Here is a 21,322-nt window from a genome sequence, read left to right as displayed (position 1 = left end):
CATGACTGTCTATCACTCGTGATACACCAGTGACAAGAACCATGCAATAAAGCCCATAGTGTATGAATACAGAACAGTCTCATTGTAAGAGATCCTCCAATAAAATGAGCATGCTGATATCACCAATATAACTAATATATAAGTAATAGAAAATAAAAGAAAAGTTCTGTGTACCATGGCATAGTCGTAAAAATTCTCAAACTAAGGTAAATGGTCAAAAATGTTTTTTTTGTGAGTGATCAAATCCTGTAATTGATTGTCAGATGGCCGGACTGTTCATGAACATTAGTTGGGTCCACATTCCGGAGTATACAGATGTGGGCATGTGGATGAGAATGTGTCTGAATAAAAGTTTTGTATGTGAGTGATCAAGTCCTGGAATTGACTGTGAACTGGTGTTAAATGTGTTTTACTGATATAAATGTTGTTTTCATTACTTGTCCAATACAAATATCTCCTGCCCCACAATTTGGTGTCATTCATTGTAATTTAATTAATAATTGATAGATATGTGGTAGATCCAAAAGCAGAGGGTGACACAAAAGCGGGCTTTACACTCTGCGATCTCGCTAGCAAGATCGCAAGTGATTGTACCCGCTCTCGTCGGTTTTACGACACGGGCAAATCGCTGCCCGTGCCGCACAACCTCGCTTACCCCCGTCACACGGACTTACCTGCCCTGTGACGTCGCTCTGGCAGGCGAACCGCCTCCTTTCTAAGAAGGCGGTTCGTGCGGTGTCACAGCGAAGTCACACGGCAGGCGTCCAATAGAAGCAGAGTGGCGGAGATGAGCGGGCGTAAAATCCCACCCACCTCCTTCCTTCCGCATTGCCGGTGGAGGCAGGTAAGGAGATGTTCGTCGCTCCTGCGGTGTCACACATAGCGATGTGGGGTGCCGCAGGAACAAGGAACAACATCACTAATAAGCAGAAAACGATTTTTTGTTTCAGGACGACCTCTCCGCGGCAAATGATTTTGACCGCTTTTGTGATCGTTTAAGGTCGCTCATAAATGTTACACTCTGTGATATCGTTAATGACGCCGGATGTGCATCACAAACACTGTGACCCCGACGATAATTCATTAACGATATTGTAGTGTGTAAAGCCCGCTAAAAGCTGATTGTGATTGGCACATGGAGCGATAATACCGGGAATCACTCCTCCTACCATGCTTGCTACAAACCCAGCATCTTTTTTGGGGACAGTTTTGGATGGGAGTGGGAGAGACGAGAGGAATTAAATGGTGCTCTGACAGTCTCTGGAGATCCTCCGAGTCGACAGCTGCCTCCTGTGCCCCTGAGTTAAATAGGAGCCACTCAACAATATTCTCCTGATACTGGAGGAAAGTGTGCGCTCCTTAAGTCTTTTTGTAAAAGACATAGTGGTTATAGGTAGCAATCTGGATGAAGTAGATTGCTAGCTTTTATTCCAGGACTGGGTCTTTTACTTGACCAGATATGGCTTAAGCACCTACCCTGATATGTCAACGCCTCCCATGAACTTATACTCTCCTATATATAGCGGTTTCTCATTGTTCCTGGTAGCACCTCTGTCTGATCGCATGCAGGGTGGTCAGCATGTAGACATCCTTTCGGCCATTCCATTTCACTGCAAATAATTTCCCACTTGCCAGTGAGAAAGATGCTCTCTTCTCCAAACAATTGAACAGAAACTGAGGGGAAAAACCTATTCAGTTTTTTGTGACTTGCCGACGCCTGAATTTGCAACGCGGAGGGATTTGTATAGGGTGATACTGGTATAACAATTGTCGGCGTACATGTGGTAATCTTTATCTAGAAATGGGGTCAGTAACTCTAAGAATATTTTACCAAGAATGCCAAATGTCTGGGGGCAGTTTGGTGGGTTGATTTGATAGTCCCTACCTTCATAAATGAGAGAAGTGCATGTGTGACGCCCTGGCCTATCAGGTCGTCACAGGGCATTGTGCAATCTGCCCTCCTGCACAGTATCCACCCTCCTTGGTTACGGATCCAGGTCCTTTTGTGTTGCTAACAGCTTGTCCAATCAAAACCCTAGGAACAATTCCCACTTTAACCTAACAGACACACCATTTCGGGGGCCTAAGGGGAATAGGGCTGCCCACATGGGGGGCTGGTGAGGGGAAATTGAGGAAAGTGTCAGTTGAGCTTGGAGAGTTGAGGAGTGGAGAGTGAAAGGAGAGGAGGTAGTGGTGGCTCTCGTGAGGAGAGGCCATGGAGGAGAGCTCCTATGTACAAGGTGGCAAACGGTGGTTTGGGTCTGGTAGGAGCTGGAACCCCGGTCGCAGGGGACAGTGTCAAGGGGCACAGACTGCCGAGGAGGGCGGCCGGCGAGCTTGAGCTATCACCGGGCAGGGTTAGGGCACGACGGGTTACGTGGACCCTAGGCCGGAAAGTAGCTTCACGTGTTCTGGTAATTTACCCGACGGGGGTGAAGACTTCAAGTGTCATCCCCAACCCGCTCCAAAATCGGGGTACTAGCGCACTGATGGGATTGGACTTTCCTAATACAGTCCAAAGAAATCCTACGTGTGAACCCTGAGAGTAAACTCACTCCGTTAGCCATACGGGTGAGCGGGACCCGAAGAGTTTTATACCCAAGGGTCCAATAGAGGCAGAGGTGCCAAGGACAAGGCCGCAAATCAACAGCAACACCAAACGCACGGACCCCAGCGTACTCCCCACAGGCTGCAGTGGTGCTCAGAATTCTGGTTTACAAGCTGTCGGTGTGGTTATTCCTGGACTGAGTGAGTACACTGAGACACCCCTGTTCTTACCCCAGCGGCACCCATTCACCAACCTTCCGACGGGCCCCGGAACACAAACCCCCCTACCCACGGAGGGGTTAAAACATCAAGCTGCTACACCATCGTCACCGGGCTCCCCAACCGCAGCGGTGGTCCCTCACATTACCATGCACCGTGGGTGGCGTTACGAACCTTACTTACAAAAAACCCCTGTATATAACCCCCCTTTCATTCGAGTGTCCGCATGGACCACCCGGATCCGGAGACCCCTCGAGCCACCGCAGCTCTGGATCCGAGCGGCTCGGCCGCTGACACGGGGGCGATACACATGTGTACCGGGTTGTGCTCTCGCACATTTTGTATAGTTTTATACTGCAGTTTGCTCACTTGGAGGGGATAATTTGGCGGAATGACAGAATGACATGACAATGACAAAAATCAAATGAGTTAAAATTAGTGACATCAACTTTTAATCCATAGGCTTCTGAAAACTGGGGAAGTTGTGATGGAAAGGACTGTTCTGGATACCTCTGTGAACAGGTGACTGCAGAACTTGGCCCTGACGCTGACGTTTCAGCAGTGACGACTGACTTCGCTACCATCGAGCTGTGGGATCCAGTGGAGGAAGCAGAGTCATCACTATCTGAAAACAATTCTGCTTTAGAGCCAGATTTTATATCCACCCCGCAACAGCTGGAGCAAAGCAGTGAGTACGCCTGCTCCATAGTAAACACTCCGAGGGCAACTATTGTATATTTCTGCTTGCCTAACATAAAAGAAAAAACCTAAAAGCTAACCTAACACTAGTAACCCTATACCTAATCTAACACTGATATTTCTTTGTTGTATTTTATGATTTTTCTTTTTTAAATTTTTTTTTATTACTTTTTTAACTTTTTTTAAAAAAAACCCTAACACTAAACCCTAACCCAGATAATGGCAAATAAAAAAATAAAAATAAAGTCATAAGATTAAAATAAAAAAACCCAACATAATCTGATTAGGGGGATGACACGGGAGATGGCTGTGGGGGCGATGATCTGAGGGCGATAATCAGGAGATTGGGGAAGGATTTATTGATTTGATCTGGAACTTGATTCTAATTTCACTGACAGGACGGCACTTGTATCTCTCGTCTCTCCCAGTACAACTACAAGGGGAAAAGAGAGAGGTACATAATCGCCGTTTTTTAACTCGCCTTGCTTGTGTTCTCCAGGTTCTTTGTTAGCCCTGGTAGCTGAAACCACAGAGATTTTGCAGCTCTGGCAGCGCAATTTCCTTATTCACTATCCCCTCAGTGACCGCCATTTTAATGCGTATTGGCGGTTGTTAAGGGGTTACGATGGCATCAAACCGGGAACAGTGGCCAGACCCATATACCTGGTAGCCAGTGGAAGTGTCACCTTAGGAAAGAACAGCTGAATCTTTCAGAAATGTAGGGACTGAAGGCAGATATATACTGAGGTGTTACTCCCTGGCTGAGCTTTTAGTAATAAAACACAATAGGAGAAATGTATCCAAATTATTGGAAGGAAGAGTGAAGCAGTGACCCGTAGTGACCAGGATTTCAGCTCTGACGTAAATAAAAGTTATTAATAAATTACACCCTGTTCTCTTTAAGGGTAAAAGAAAAAATACATATACATAAGATATAAAATAAAACTATTACTATCACATGAAGTGAATTGTCCTGTTTATTGATGGTAAATGTCCTCTTAGGTTACTCTTTGCCACTAGTGATTGTAGTATGAGCTCTACCGAGGGTAGAGGATGACAGGTTGCCCTTGTTTTCATGTTGTGTTTATCCGTCGGCACTCAGGAGAGGAAAACCCCCCTGTGGGGGAAACCTCTAGGGAACCATGGCCTACGGATAACTGCCCTTCCCTGGGGGCACGAGGCAACATGCCATCTATAAGTCCTGGTCCACGGTCATTTTACTGACTCCTGGTAGGATTTTCATGGTCTCCAGGTTCTTCTTGTATTCGGACACTGCAGAGCACCAGATTGCAGCAAAATCCCCAGCCTCCAATAGGGAGGAGTGGATATGGCTGCATATTACACTGCAGGTCATAGCCCTCAGGACACTCCTAGTGGTCGAAGCAACATGCCATCTATAAGTACTGGTCCACGGTCATTTTACTGACTCCTGGTAGGATTTTCATGGTCTCCAGCTTCTTCTTGTATTCGGACACTGCAGAGAACCAGATTGCAGCAAAACCTCCAGCCTCCAATAGGGAGGAGCGGATATAGCTGCAAGTTACACTGCAGGTCACGACCCTCAGGACACTTCTAGTAATTGAGGCAACATGCCATCTAGAAGTTCTGGTCCACGGTCATTTTACTGACTCCTGGTAGGATTGTCATGGTCTCCAGCTTCTTCTTGTTTTCGGACACTGCAGAGTACCAGATTGCAGCAAAACCCCCAGCCTCCAATAGAGAGGAGTGGATATGGCTGCATATTACACTGCAAGTCACGTTTTTTCATTTCCACCATCTTATAGCCCTTCAGATCCTGTGGAAGGTGACCTACACAACAAGAGATACTAGGTTAGAAATAACTTTTATATCTTAATAGGACATATGAAATGGGATTATCCTCATGTGAAAACACCTCCAGGTTTGGCCCTATGGGCCATCAGCATAATGTAAGCAGCACTCTGTAAGAGTTTTCCTGACTACACTGTGCTGACTGATTCACAGGACACAAGAGGGGGTTTCATGCTCCCTATCCCAGTCCCATTTACAATGACTCACCTGTGATGGGGTTTTTTAGGTCTCCGATGTTTCAGCTTTCTATTTCTTCTTTACGACCTTCCATCCATCATCAGCAAATGTGAATCCACAGAAGAGTTTTTGATTTTTCTTGGCCATTCGTGGTTTAATGGCTTTGGAAAAATTGACATCTTTCATTGTATCTGATGTCATCACTGGTGGCTGTGGACAGAAGATACAAGAACTAGTGTTCATAAAAAGACACACAATAGAGATGTACTGCTGTCACCATATTCTCTGGGTCATATACTTACAGGTGGTAGGTGGAATGGTGGAGGTGCTTTGCCACCTTCTATTTCTGTCCAGTTGATCTCCATAAAGAATGGATGTTCTCTTATGTTGTCCACAAATTTCTGCCGACTCTCTGGTGATTTATCCAAGAGCTGGAACATATAATGAAGAAGTTTATCAGTCTCCAGTTGCTTTAAATTTTTATTGTTGTGTTTTTCATTATATTCAACCACTTTATTACTGAGATGTGGCATTATACTCACCCCCTCTATGACAGCTTTGACATGGGGGTCCAGTTCTTTTGGGAAGGCGGGATCATCATTGATCAGTGCCTTCTTGATATTCTCATCAATTTCATCTTCAACAAAGGGATATCTGCCAGTAGCCATCTCATATATCACAACACCAGCAGAGAACCAGTCCACTGCTTTGTTGTACGGCTTCTCTAGAAGAATCTGTGAAGACATAAAGAAGACAATAAGAATATTGACTAGACAGCAGAAAACATGGAGATGTCCAGCCTTTTATTGAGAAGACTCAGGGACATGTAAATGATTCCTCACCTCAGGAGCCATGTATGCAAGCGTCCCGGCCCATCCTGAAGTTTCTGCATTGCCAAAGATGTTCATCACGGCAAGACCAAAATCAGCGATCTTCAAGTGACCATTGTTGTCCAGTAAGATGTTGTCTGGTTTTATGTCTCTAGTAGAGGAAAGAGATGACAAAATACCAAATGTATTATATTAGCTGGGCTGAAGATCCCCATTGTGACCTGAGATAAGAAGTGTCTACACAAGGGCATTAGGATGAGAGTATAAGACTATTCATACCAGGTCTACATAGAAGATGTGCCACACTTACCTGTGTATGATGCCACTGGTGTGGAGAAACTGCAGCCCACAGATCAGCTCAGCTGCAAAAAATCTGATGCAGAAAAAAAGAAAACCATCAAAATCCAATATTTCATCCACTAAACTAAGAGACTGATAATGACATAAAGCCAAATATCTCTGACAACTCTTATCTTAATCTAATATGCGATGTTCTATCTTACCTGGTGGCTGGAATGGGTAAAGGGGCATTAGTTGTCATGAAGCCTGTAAGGTCTCCTCCACTCAGATATTCCATGGCGTAGAAGACGTGTTCCTGTGATAAAACAGAGGAGATAATAGGGGTTAATGGCATATTGTAGGTAGGGGACACTGGTTGCACTGATTGTAATCGATGTTCTTCTAGGTCACATTCTTGTAACAAATACTATGGCTGTGGCTAGAAGAACATTGCACACAAATTGGCACATAGACTGTATTCATTTAATACATTGATGACTCAGAACTGTTGGATTATGAGCCACTTACCTGGGACTGGAAGGTGGCAAAAGCCCGAGAAATGAATGGACTCTTCCTAGTCATCTCCAGAACCTGTCGCTCTATCAGGACTTCATCTCTCGAGTCCTTGACTAGGAGCCTTTTCTTCACCATTTTCACTGCCACTTGTTTTTGGCAGGCCTGATGTGTGGCCAACATGACCTGGAAGAAACAGAGCTTTAGAACTGGAGGAAAGGTTCGTCCTGCCATGAGATGTGATGAGAAGATGTGAAGTAGTGAAACTCCTAGAGTCATATTACTGCTCCACATCACACACATGAGGAAGACGTTACCACAATCCCTAATACTTACTTTACCGTATGATCCCTCTCCAAGGATTTTATGGAAGGTGAAGCTCTCCACTCCCGTCACAATGATGGGAGATTCATCTGGTGTTGTACCTGATGAAGAAGGGAGAAATAAGATGAGACAAAGCCAATATCTGAATGTGAATATAATATTTCATGCAACTTAATCTCCATTTTGCTACATTATCTGACTTCTTATATACAGTTAGGTCCAGAAATATTTGGACAGTGACACAATTTTCGCGAGTTGGGCTCTGCATGCCACCACATTGGATTTGAAATGAAACCTCTACAACAGAATTCAAGTGCAGATTGTAACGTTTAATTTGAAGGTTTGAACAAAAATATCTGATAGAAATTGTAGGAATTGTACACATTTCTTTACAAACACTCCACATTTTAGGAGGTCAAAAGTAATTGGACAAATAAACCAAACCCAAACAAAATATTTGTATTTTCAATATTTTGTTGCGAATCCTTTGGAGGCAATCACTGCCTTAAGTCTGGAACCCATGGACATCACCATACACTGGGTTTCCTCCTTAATGCTTTGCCAGGCCTTTACAGCCGCAGCCTTCAGGTCTTGCTTGTTTGTGGGTCTTTCCGTCTTAAGTCTGGATTTGAGCAAGTGAAATGCATGCTCAATTGGGTTAAGATCTGGTGATTGACTTGGCCATTGCAGAATGTTCCACTTTTTTGCACTCATGAACTCCTAGGTAGCTTTGGCTGTATGCTTGGGGTCATTGTCCATCTGTACTATGAAGCGCCGTCCGATCAACTTTGCGGCATTTGGCTGAATCTGGGCTGAAAGTATATCCCGGTACACTTCAGAATTCATCCGGCTACTCTTGTCTGCTGTTATGTCATCAATAAACACAAGTGACCCAGTGCCATTGAAAGCCATGCATGCCCATGCCATCACGTTGCCTCCACCATGTTTTACAGAGGATGTGGTGTGCCTTGGATCATGTGCCGTTCCCTTTCTTCTCCAAACTTTTTTCTTCCCATCATTCTGGTACAGGTTGATCTTTGTCTCATCTGTCCATAGAATACTTTTCAAGAACTGAGCTGGCTTCATGAGGTGTTTTTCAGCAAATTTAACTCTGGCCTGTCTATTTTTGGAATTCATGAATGGTTTGCATCTAGATGTGAACCCTTTGTATTTACTTTCATGGAGTCTTCTCTTTACTGTTGACTTAGAGACAGATACACCTACTTCACTGAGAGTGTTCTGGACTTCAGTTGATGTTGTGAACGGGTTCTTCTTCACCAAAGAAAGTATGCGGCGATCATCCACCACTGTTGTCATCCGTGGACGCCCAGGCCTTTTTGAGTTCCCAAGCTCACCAGTCAATTCCTTTTTTCTCAGAATGTACCCGACTGTTGATTTTGCTACTCCAAGCATGTCTGCTATCTCTCTGATGGATTTTTTCTTTTTTTTCAGCCTCAGGATGTTCTGCTTCACCTCAATTGAGAGTTCCTTAGACCGCATGTTGTCTGGTCACAGCAACAGCTTCCAAATGCAAAACCACACACCTGTAATCAACCCCAGACCTTTTAACTACTTCATTGATTACAGGTTAACGAGGGAGACGCCTTCAGAGTTAATTGCAGCCCTTAGAGTCCCTTGTCCAATTACTTTTGGTCCCTTGAAAAAGAGGAGGCTATGCATTACAGAGCTATGATTCCTAAACCCTTTCTTCGATTTGGATGTGAAAACTCTCATATTGCAGCTGGGAGTGTGCACTTTCAGCCCATATTATATATATAATTGTATTTCTGAACATGTTTTTGTAAACCGCTAAAATAACAAAACTTGTGTCACTGTCCAAATATTTCTGGACCTAACTGTAAATCTCAATTTTCACTTTTTATGTGATTTGTCTTTATTTTTACTTTTTTACTATATATCATAACCTTTGCTCTAATTAAGCTTTCTGGAGCAAACAACCGCAGCACTACACAAGAAGATATGCCACTGCAGAACCAAAGTAGCAGACTATACAAAATAATATATGATAGGCAAATTTCTTAGCATTACCAATAAATGAGATGCTTTTATAATTATGCAATTCATTATTAACAATGTGGTTTCATTAAATCTAACAATCTGTATTATGATTGGCTTATCGTCCATGTAAAATGATTGGCTTATATTCTATGTCCTGTTAAATTATTATTGGCTATTTTGTAAAACCTCCTCCTACTATAATAAAGAAGGGATAACAGGTTTGGCCCTCATAGAGAAACTTTAATGTACACACCATGTGTCTGTGTATTTTGTTTTTCCATCCGGCGTCTCCCTAACACCAGAGGCACATGACTTACAGACAATAGGCTGTAGGGGGCTTCATAGAAATATCATTTCTGGAGCCCACCGTATTGCTGCAGTAACAAGGTAATACTCTTATCTAATGCTAATGTGGCCAACTACAGAGGGTACCATAGAGAAACAACACCAGAATCATAATGATTGGGGTCTTACAAAGGCGGAAAATCCTGTCATTAACTAAATTTGGGGATATTGGGTATCTGTGTCTTGGATCTGTACTCACCTGAGAGCTGCTCAGTGTCAGTATCGGGGGACACACTGGGTCTATCAACACTTTTGTCCCCCATCTCTTCTTCCATTTTTTTCTTTTTCCTGATACTTTCCTGTATCGGGCTTCCAGATCTTTTTGAAGCTTTGATAATGGTGCCATGTTTTTCCTTTTTTTTCTTTTTCATGACACTCTCCTGTATCGGGCTTCCAGGTCTTTTTGAAGCTTTAATAATGGTGTCCTGTTTTTCCGTTTTTTTCTTTTTCATGACACTCTCCTGTATCGGGCTTCCAGGTCTTTTTGAAGCTTTGATAATGTTTTGGTTGCTGCCATCTTGTTCACCCTCTGATGCTTCTATTCTGCTCTTTTTTGACACCTTACCAAGTCTCTCTCCCTTTCTCTTCCTATTATTCAGCTCCGTAGATGTCATTTTGGGCTGAGGAAGGTCCTGTCCACCTCTAGGGCGCTCCAGGATGTAGTATGGAACTGCTCCTTTAACAGGCCTTCTGCTTTACCGTAATATATTTTATATCAAACCAAAATTTGCTAAGCGCAAGAAAAATTACCCTCACCCACTAAGTGATGAAGACAACTGGGGGATATTTAGATTGCAGAGACATTCCATTGATTCCGTGACATCACAAAGGCATTTGTGACATCATCATATTCTAATGATCACATGACATCACAGAGGGACCAAAACCAAAGGTCAAGTGACATCACAGCGGAACCAAAGCCAAAAGTCAAGTGACATCACAGATGGGCCAGTGACATGGCTGATAGGCCTGAGTTTATGAACAGTTGTTTGTTTTTTTTACAGTTATTTGCCATAGAGACCTTATACTTCACACAGCTGAGGGTTTGCAACATTTGTATTCAGATTAGATATTCTTCTGTGAGCAAAACAGACTGGACTCTACACTGATGTAAAAAGTCTACATACTTCCGTTACAATGCCAGGTTTTTATCAAGTAAAACAATCCTACCAAGAAGACTCATTTAAGAACAGTTATTACACTTTATTGTCATCAAGAATCTGAACAAATGAATTGAGTAACAGAGGAGAGAAATAAAAGCAAAAAACTAAATGAATGTGATTACTTACAGTTAGGGCCATATATACTTGGACACTGACACAAATGTTTTCTTATACCTGTTTACTCAAACATATTCAAGTCATAGTTATATAATGGACATGGACATAAAGTCCTGACTTTTAACTTTCATTTGGGGGTATCCCCATTCAAATTAAATGAAGGGTTTAGGAATTTCATCTCCTTTATATGTGCCCCCCCCCCCAGTTTTAAAGGGCATAAAAGTAATTGGACAATTGATTCCCAGATTGTCATGGGCCGGTGTGGGCAATTCCTTTGTTATATCATTCTCAATTAAGCACATAAAAGGCCTGGAGTTTATTTCAGGTATGGTACTTGCAATGGCGTAACTAGAGTTCAATGGGCCCCAGTGCAAAATTTGGATCTGCCCTGCCCCAACCCCGCCACCCTTGTGGTACAGGATAATTATGTTGACACTTGGCTCCTCCATATTTTATAATAAACTCCCCATAGTCCTCCGTATGTTATAATGCAACCCCATAGTCCTCTATATATTGTAATGTATTCCCCATATTCCTCCATATATTATAATGCAGTTCCCATAGTCCTCCATATATTATAATCTATTCCCCATAGTCCTTCATATATTATAATACACTCCCCATAGTCCTTCATATATTATAGTGTATTCCCATAGTCCTCCATATATTATAATGCAGCCCTTATAGACCTCCATGTATTATAATGCCCCCCATAGTCCTCTATATATTATAATACACTCCCCATAGTCCTGCATACAGTTTAATGCACCCCTATAGTCCTCTATATAGTATTATTTAGCCCCGATATAGTATCATGTAGTCTCCATATACAGGATAGGCCATAAGTATGGATACACCCTGATAAAATGGAAGTGGTTGCTGATATCATCTTACCGTTTGGGGCATATTAGTGCATTGGAGGCCATCTTTGAGGCCAGGTGACGCCCATGGCGGCCATCTGCAAAGCCACCATTTTAAATTCAGCTTTAATTTTTTCAATAGGATGGGGGTCATGTGACACATCAAACACATAGAGTATTGCACAAGAAAAACAATGGTGTGCTCATTTTTAACGTAGCTTTAAGATTCATTATCGAGTTATTGACACATTTGTGACATGGAAGAGATACTAGGTTAGAAATAATTTTTATATCGTAATAGGACACATAAAATGGGATTATCCTCATGGGAAAACACCTCCAGGTTTAGCCCTATTGGCCATCAGCAGAATGTAAGCAGCACTCTGTAAGAGTTTTCCTTACTACACTGTGCTTACTGATTCACAGAGCACAAGAGGGGGTTTCATGCTCCCTATCCCAGTTCCATTTACAATGACTCACCTGTGATGGGGTTTTTTAGGTCTCGGATTAGGTGTTTCAGTTTTCTTTTTCTGCTTTATGACCTTCCATCCAACATCAGCAAATGTGAATCCCCAGAAGAGTTTTTGAGTTTTTTTGGCCATTCGCGGTTTAATGGTTTTGGAGAAGGATAGGACATCTTTCATTGTATCTGATGTCATCACATAAGTGTCTACACAAGGGCATTAGTATGAGGGTATAAGACTATTCATACCAGTCTTATAAATAGGGATTTATAGGGACTACACTATGTCTTTACTGCACTGTTAAGTATTTTTAGGTTTCCTGATGTAAATTGTGAATTTTTCCTAATTGTGTGGACCCCATTTACTTTTCCCCCTTTTTCACCAGTTTCCTTCTTCTTACCATTAAATGGAGCCATTTTTATCTTGATAGTTGATGCACACATGTTTTGTATTGGTCTTTTTAAAAAAATATTACTAAAGTTATTTATATGAGTCTTTTTGCAAATCTGTGAGCTATACTTAGATAGAACTGCTCCACATCCATATTCAATGAATTTATGTTTGTTTTTTGATTTGTTTGATGGCAGATTTTCTGTCGGGCCATATTAATCGTGATCAATGGGCATTAGAGGCCTGTGATGTTTTTCCAAACAGGGAGTGTATAAGAGAGCCGACTATTCTAACCAGGCCTGGACTGACCATAGGGCAATTCTGGCAAATGCCAGAATGGCCGGTCCCTGTAGTGGGCCGGTGCCTGTAGTGGACCGCTGTATCTGCAGTCACCGTCACGCTCCTCAGCGGTGTGTGCATGCCGGTGACCGCAGCTTCCTCCTTCCTGTGCAAATGTATTTGCGTCTTTCAGATGTATATACATTTGAACAGCGCGCCGGGACTGAGCCCCGCTTCAACGTGCAGCAACATGATGAAAGCAGCACCTTGCTGATGTTATCATAGTGCTGCAGGCATCACACAGGAGACATCAGGAAGTGGTAAGCGCTCCATGGAGGAGCCGAAGATGGCAGGTTTAATTAATGGGTATGAGTGGGGAGGGGCTAAGGACACATAACGGGGAACATTTGTGAAGGAACACAGCTTTGTGACAGGCAGAGGGGGAGTACTGTATTCCGAGGGGGGGAGGCAGGAGTGTGTAGTGATGGGGCAGTGTAATTTGTGTGTGTAGGGGGTGATGGGAGGTGCATTGTATTATTTCTGGTGAGGGGGTAATGGAGGGTGCACTCTATTGTGTGTGGGGGGAGGGGTAATGGGGATGCATTGTATTGTGTGTGGGGAGGGGTAATGGGGTGCATTATGTGTGGAGTGGTAATGGGGTAATGGGGGTGCATTGTAGTGTGTGTGCGTGTGTGTGTGTGTGTGTGTGTGTGTGTGTGTGTGTGTGTGTGTGTGTGTGGAGGGGCGCGAAGTCATTAATCGAGGACTAATTAGTGTGATATTAGCCCTGGACCTGTCCGCACAGGTACAATCCCCTGTAGTGACTGCAGCGCTTGTAGAGTAATTAGGACACAGGTATGTGGCGGAACAATCAACAAATCAGGGAAGCAAAGAGCAGAAAATGCATCAGGGTCTGCTATACACTGCAAAAATGTGTCACATAGTGCCATACAGTGCTCACATAGTGCCATACAGTGCTCACATAGTGCCATACAGTGCTCACATAGTGCCATACAGTGCTCACATAATGCCATACAGTACTCACATATACAAGTGCAGAAATATATTACACATTCACCACGTGAAAAGTGGGCCTGTGTACCCCCAAATGCCAGGGCTGAATTTTAGTCCCAGACCGGCCCTGATTCTAACAGTATCAGGAGGACATTCCAGAAGCTCACCAGTTGTTATAAAGAGAATCTGAAAACAAGGTGGGAAATCCAGTCCTTGCAAAATTATATCAAATGTGAGATTGTACCTAAAGGGCTTAGACTCAATGTTATTCCGGCTAAAAGAACTAGAAGCAGAGAATTTAATACTAAGTGTGAAAAATAACTCACGGATAGTTCCTTGAGATTGATGAAAATATTATTGGAAGAGGAACAAAAATCCTTTGAACAATCATCTAAGAAGCTGGCAGATTTCACAGCAGCAGCACTAAAATTTAAGGGAGATTCTGACTTTGCACGTAGAGAGTCGACGTTACAATTCTCCATTGAGAACTTTCAAACATTTATTAAAGAAAGGAAACAAGCAATTTGCTAGGGACCTCACTGACTTCAACGAAAAAAGAACCTATAGAATAACAGACACATCCAAGGGCAATAATATTGACATTTTTTCTTCAGAAGTGGAGAACTCAGATATTGAACCAGAAACTATTGGGGGCATTACTAGAAGATTTGGTTACAGTAGAGGATATGCTTCCAGAAATTACTCTAGGAGCTCAGTGAGAGGAAAAAAAAGACCCAAATGGGGACAAACAGCAAGGAGGGAGGGTCCTATTGGACCGTCCGGAAATTCATATTCATCGTCAGTACCTTCATCTTCATTTCCCCACAATACCTCCCCTGCTCCTTCGTCTTCTTTTTTTTTAGAGGGAGGTGCCTTTCAAAATACCTACAATTTGAGGGCCAGAACAGGGCATCTGTGATACAAGAAAAATCCTACATGCACTTAGGGAACAATAGGGAATTCTCTTTGGAGGATAAGCATAGAATTATTAACTTAACTTCGCATGTTTTTACACTGATTGAGATTAAAGTACTCAATAGAATTCTCTCCTGTGTTACAACAAACCGGCTCACACTCTTCAAATGGCATAAAGATATAGATCACTTTGCAGAAAATTTTAATGGAAAAAAATTTTCATAACGCATGACAAGAAACAGTGCCAAGAATTGGGCATTGATGAAGGGGGCCTCACTAGTATGAGAACCCTCACTAGTTTGCTAAACAAAAATCGGAGAATGATTTGTTTGGGCCAATTTACAGAGCTCAAGCCTTAAAGTTCACATATGCCCATATAACCTATTGCTGGGCTAGTGGGAGAATACTGTAGTAGTCAGTAGTGAGGATGAATCAGTTTGGTGGCATCCCCATATTCTATTCTGGGGTCGATATATGACATCCTTATCATGTGGTCAGGGAATGAAATCTGTTGTGAATGTCTTTTGTGTGGGTGCTGTTCTGAAGCTCCCTCTGGTGGTTAGGAATGGTAGTGGAGCTGAATCTGAGCCTGTGACTCAGACAGGTGTCGGCGTTAATTGGGAATTGTGGAAGTCCTATTGCAGACAAGTCTGGTCTATATAGGAGAGCACTTTGTGCCCTGCGGGCGCCGGTTATAGTTGTGTTTTTCTCAGTCTTTATTCCTGGCCTGGAGCTTTGTCCTTCCCTGTATTCCTGAGCAAGACGTCTGCAGATAAGTTTTAAGTTTTTGCCTTGCTTCCTGGTTTACACCTTAGGGTGTTGTTTTTCTTTGTATCTGTTTTCTTGCAGGTGAAGTTCTATTTCTCTTGTGTTGGTAGCATGGGGGTTCCCTCTGTGCTAGCTCTCCTGCAGGAAAAGGGATTTTATTGCTGTCTAATTTGATTATTTGCTCTTCTGAATTTTGTGTTCTTTTTTGGAATTTTATTTTCCCATTATTTACAGGAGTAACTGATATAGTGGGGGTGAGGTCGTGTGACATCGAGGGCCATTTTTACTAAAAGGAGTTTGGTATTTTTCTACAGGGATTTTGTACTGACCACAATCAGTTCATTTCCTTTGCTTTGTATCTAGTTAGTTGGGCCTCGCCTTTGCTAAATCTATTTTTCCTATCTGAGTATTGTGTTTTCCCATATCACCGTAATCTTTGTATGTGGAGGGCTATCTACTCATTTGGGGACTACTCTGAGGTAAGGTAGATTTCCTCATTTCATTCTGTGAGGCATAGCTAGTTTCTCAGGCTGTGATGTGGCATCTAGGATATTAGGAACGCTCCATGGCTACTTCTAGTGTTTTCTGATAGTCAGGGGATTCCAGTCAGCCAAGGTTCCAACTACTCCTGTTTCTTGGTGTTTTTTTCACCAATGGGAGTTTTTTGTAATATTCCACGGTTACCAGATTATAACAGAAACCACCTTTAACCACTTTAATATCAATGATCTGGGACTCAGATTTACATCTGAATTCCAAAACATGAGATTAACTTTTTGGATGTCACCATTTCTAGAGATAGTGCAGGGGAAAATCGCCATAAGAGCGTATTATAAGCCTACATCCACAAACAGCCTCCTACTTTAGGGCAGCCAACAATCCACCTAGCCTCAAGGGTGGCATTCTGAAGGGGCAATACTTAAGGATCCGGAGGAATTGCTCCTCAGATTTGTCCTTTTATACCCAAGCACAGGATTTTATGAAAATATTTCTGGATAGGGGCTATCCTATGAAAACTCTGAGTACAGCATATCAAAAGGCTTGAAATACTTCCAGAATTGTCCTTTTATCGTTTTAAAATAAGAGAGAAGACACACAGGTCAGAATCATCGACAGATATGATGACCAGACAAAGAAGTTAAAAAGTATTTTTAAAAAATACTGGAGTATCTTACTGGGAGACCCAGATCTCAAAAAGATGCTACCATAAAATTCACCATATTTACCTACCAGAAAGGTAGAAGTATCAGAGATGAATTGATACATAGCATGTACAAAACACCATGGGTAACAGGCATGTGGCTAGACAGGAGGACAAATGGGTCATATAGGTGTGGAAAACGTAGCTTCTGAAGGTACATCTAGGTGGGAAAAACATTCTACAGTGAGGAAACGAAAAAAGAGTTCAGCATGAGGCACTTTGCAAATTGCAGGACAAAATGGGTTATTTACCTCTTTAAATGTGATTGTAAAATGGAATACATCAGGAAAACAAAGAGGGAATTTAGGAACCGTATCAGTGACCACCTAGGGGATATTCGGAACAATAGAGACATCCCTATAGCTAGACACATCACAACAATTTATTAGGGCAATTTAGACAGTTTCAGTTTTTGTGCCATTAAGGTGGTCACACCTTCTTCTAGAGATTGGGACCATCAAATCATGCAAAAAGATGCAAGGTGGATCCACAGGATGAATACCATGAGTCCACGAGGACTCAATGAGTAAATTGTGTTCAACTGTTTCCTTTAGTTCTCTTTTGGGTAGGGTTGATTAAACTTGTTAACCCTCCCCCCGTCCCCTCCCTTCCTTTCAATTGTACCATATGGAACCCCTTTACTCATTTATTTACCTGTTCATTAAGGCAGCCACCGGCCCAGAGAGGCTTTAGGTATGATATGATAATAATCTAACATTGGTTGGATAATTGACATTATTTCTATATGGCATTACTTTTGGTACTGTGCATTTTTCTGTCCTCAAATTTTTCTCCCCATATGAACCTACATATACTGCAGATTTCAATTCCTTTCATTTTATGAAGTCCATAATTTCCGCGTAAACCTGTCTAAAAGAAGAAATAAATTAAAAACTACCGCGCTGACTGGATGAGTGGGAAAAGGGAGTGAATGGGTGGACCTAAATTTAGGTATACAAATATGGAGACACAGCAGAGAATTGGTAAACTGTAAGCTGATTTATTGTATAATAGTTTAAGATAAAACACAAGTTTTAAAATTAAGGATGAAAACAAAAAACCTCTGCGTGGAGGTATTGTGGAGCGGGTCCTGGTGAGGAACTTAGGGACAGAAGGGGAGACTTGAGACCTGTTAGGAATACAAAATGACAGGAATGAATGTGTGGTGCCCTGGACAAGCCAGGACGTCACAGGTACTACATCAACACACCCCACACCCCGGCTAGGCACACCGAAGTCAAACACAAATCCTTGTTGCCTCCCTCCAGGGGCTGATGTCCACACCAGGGGGTGGGCCAGGCGGTTAGCCCCGCCCACCGAGGAGTTCACAGTCCTGGAGGCGGGAAAAGGGAAAGAGAAGTCAGATGAGTTTTGGGAAGTGAAGTGGTAGTAGAGGAAACTGACCGTGTCCGGGTGTGTGGCCCGGGCACATACCTCAAGGTTGGCAGACGGTGGTGACCGTCTGCAGGAGAGACTGATTGGAGTGAACCATAAGGACCGGGGACGGGCGGTGGCTCGCCGGTACTGGATCGGGGAGTGAAGAGAAGCCAGCACCATTCGGCAGGGCTTACAGACCCCGACCAGGCTAGGAGTCGCTGTAAAATTGGTCAACTCCGTTAGCGAAGGGAACCTCCGGGGTTTCCCAGCAGTCAAGACCCGATGGAAGGCAACAGCCCACACCGTAAAGGGAAACACAGTCACCGCCAAGGCTACACTTCCCAGTGCCAGAGCCTGCGGGCAAAAGGGGCTCCCTCAGCGTCCATCCAAGCTGGAGAGCGGGTTACCGGTGGGAAGCCATTGGAACCATAAACACAACACAGGTTCAGGGACAGGCAGTCACCATCAACCTACCGGGAGAGCTACCGCAGCCGTCTGTGGGACCCGTCCATCCAGCCATTTGTTTTACTGGAGACTTTGCATTGATCATTGGCTGAGTGAGTACCACCGTGCCGTGCGGCACAGCGCTGCCCCCGCGACCCTGCACCTCACCAGGCCCCATAACCCGGCTGCCATCTCTAACCCTCACCGGGGCCCCGGGACAACCAACCCCCCTACCCACGGAGGGGGGAACTAACATCCAAGCTGCTCCCTGTCATCGCTCCCGGGATCCCCGTCCAGAGCAGCGGTGGTGTCACAACCTCACCACAACCGTGGGTGGCGTCACGGACAATATCCCTAAACCAAACCACCCCCTTTCACTCACGGGCGAGGAGCGCCGCTCGAGTCCCCGAAATCTGGCCCACCGCTCAAGCCACCACCGAGCAGCAGCAGCCGGACTCGAGCAGTGGGTGAGCGTAGCGTCCCTTCCCCGCCCACGACAAATGCAGGTAAACTGATAATAGGAATAATGAGGATCGGGGGGTTGAATACTAATTGCCTGGTGGTTATGAATACAATAAGGATGAAAATGTAGAATTTGTGAAAATGACCAATGGAGAGAACAACTTTTGGTGTTTCCCCCTTATGTAGGAACCTGTAAACCAAAATAAGTAGATTAGTCTGTGTTGACAGTCTGCTCCACAGTGTGGGGGCTTCCTAAAGGGGTGGAGGAGGGGGGAAAACCTACCAGTGCTGGTCTTTTGAGTGCCTGTGTATTTGCTTTTGGAGGCCTGATAGATTGGCGATATTTAAGAAAATGTCCTATAAATTTTAGTAGATTGAAATTAGTACTAATAGATATACCACAGGAATACAAGTGTTAATGGTGGTGATAGAAATATACCTGAAGATATGAATGCTGTCTTTAGGATATAATATGTGTGCTGGTTTCAGCAGCTACATATGATAGAGATTGAAGTTTCACCTGGTAAAAATGGTATAGGATATTGAAAGAGTATGAATGGAAATGATGTAATCACATAAATAACCATATGGAAATAAGAGACAGTATAAAAAATTGGTAATAGTATTGTGTAATAATAAAAAAAAAATCTTAAAATTATTTTACCTGTCAGTGAGCACTGAGTTCAGCTGTTGAGAATTCAGGCTGCCTGATGAGGATGTGGAAGCTCAAGGGTTAACCTGAAACCTGACTAGTGGTTGCGTTAGGTAATAATAAACAGAGGGTGATGTAGTGTAAGGTCCTGGTGGTGGAAACGCAGGGCCGTGCACCGGACTCCTCCAGCGGAGCAACCCGGAGCTAACCCCTATACAGGGACTGTCCGGTCACCCCGTCAGAGGGCCTTGATGCACGGTAGCCGAAGCACTAGCTGTGTGGGCACAGTCCGTTCCGGAAGGAGGAAGGAAGATGTCCCTGGTCACAAGGGTCCAGATGGTAGCCCCAACAACAAGGCTCTGGTTCCGGTGCCGGGTAGAGATGACAGGTGGAATCGGATCCAGCTGGACGGGAGGACGGGTGTCACCACGTGGCGTTGGGGATCGGAGACGGGTCCGGACTGAAGAAGATGGTGGCGTTCTCAGCCGACAACCCTCCGACAGGAATTACGCAGCAGTCGTGGTTAGGACCGGATGGCGTGCCAGGACGGGCTCTGCGAGACAGACAAGGGTTAATACAGGACGAGGCAAAGAGGGACCTGAACTCCTAGCTTACTAAACACGTAGAACAGGCCCCGCCCACCTGGAAGAAGAATCCTCTTATACCCTGTACCTGCAAGCCAATATCCTGTTTCTGGACGCTGGCCCTTTAAGAAAGGGTCAATGACCGCGCGCCCTAACGCGCATGCACGAGGCCCGAGTGCCTGAGACCAGGGAGGGAAGTGGCGCCGAGGAAGCAGGAGTGCCGGGCAGAGTGTCCTGCGATGCAGAGGGGCGCCTGGAGCGGGAACGCCTGAAGGATACCGGCGAGGGAGAGGGAGTAGGAGGACCGGGAGCAGGAGTGGTGAGTGGAGCGTGCCGTCGGGAACCGGGGAGCACGCCACGGGAACCTGGGAGCGCAGCACGGGGACCGGGGAGCGCAGCACGGGGACTGGGGAGCATGACATGTACTCAAAGATTGGTCAGAAAGCTGGTTGTATGAGTCAGCTACTGTATAATGAAAAAATATCACAGTCAGGCTGTCAGCAGGCGCCTTGCTAGGGGCAGTAATTGTCTTACCTAACTGGCTGGGATGTCCGTGGAAGCTGGTCCGTCAGGAGTGTCGCTGGGAGCTGCGTGGAGCGCGTCGTAACAGGCCGCCGAGTGGAAGTGGGTGGGAGGTCCCGGCCGGAAACTCTCCCGTCCAACTACCGTGAGCTCAGGGATGGGTGACGTCACTGTGGATAGTGGGAGGTTTAGCAAGCATGCACAGATACAAGGGCACTAAATCCGACGCGTTTCAAAGGACTGCAATCCTTCTTCCTCAGGGATCTCCCAGGGAGGCGACAGGTTGGGTTGCAAACGGTGGTCCGGGACCACAGGAGTCTGGGACCGG

General features: G+C 44.3%; 1 protein-coding gene and 1 long non-coding RNA gene across 2 annotated transcripts; both read right to left on the bottom strand.

Moving 5' to 3' along the window:
* Positions 1-4,443: 4,443 nt before the first annotated feature.
* LOC142285183 (uncharacterized) lies at positions 4,444-5,898 on the bottom strand. The gene is made up of 3 exons (XR_012746618.1): positions 5,775-5,898; positions 5,503-5,682; positions 4,444-5,274 (listed from the first exon to the last, which is right to left on the bottom strand). It is a non-coding gene; the product is annotated as an uncharacterized LOC142285183 (long non-coding RNA).
* A 30-nt stretch (positions 5,899-5,928) lies between these two features.
* On the bottom strand, positions 5,929-10,542 carry LOC142287439 (protein kinase C delta type-like). The gene is made up of 8 exons (XM_075333440.1): positions 9,982-10,542; positions 7,431-7,519; positions 7,110-7,280; positions 6,806-6,897; positions 6,613-6,675; positions 6,315-6,453; positions 5,993-6,206; positions 5,929-5,942 (listed from the first exon to the last, which is right to left on the bottom strand). Exons 1-8 carry the CDS (start codon positions 10,394-10,396, stop codon positions 5,929-5,931), a joined length of 1,197 nt encoding a protein of 398 aa, XP_075189555.1. The 5' UTR covers positions 10,397-10,542.
* Between the last annotated feature and the right edge of the window lie 10,780 nt (positions 10,543-21,322).

This window comes from Anomaloglossus baeobatrachus, chromosome 2 (genome assembly GCF_048569485.1).
Source record: "Anomaloglossus baeobatrachus isolate aAnoBae1 chromosome 2, aAnoBae1.hap1, whole genome shotgun sequence".
Taxonomy (NCBI): Eukaryota; Metazoa; Chordata; class Amphibia; order Anura; family Aromobatidae; genus Anomaloglossus; species Anomaloglossus baeobatrachus.
This window is presented reverse-complemented; position numbering and strand designations above follow the sequence as displayed.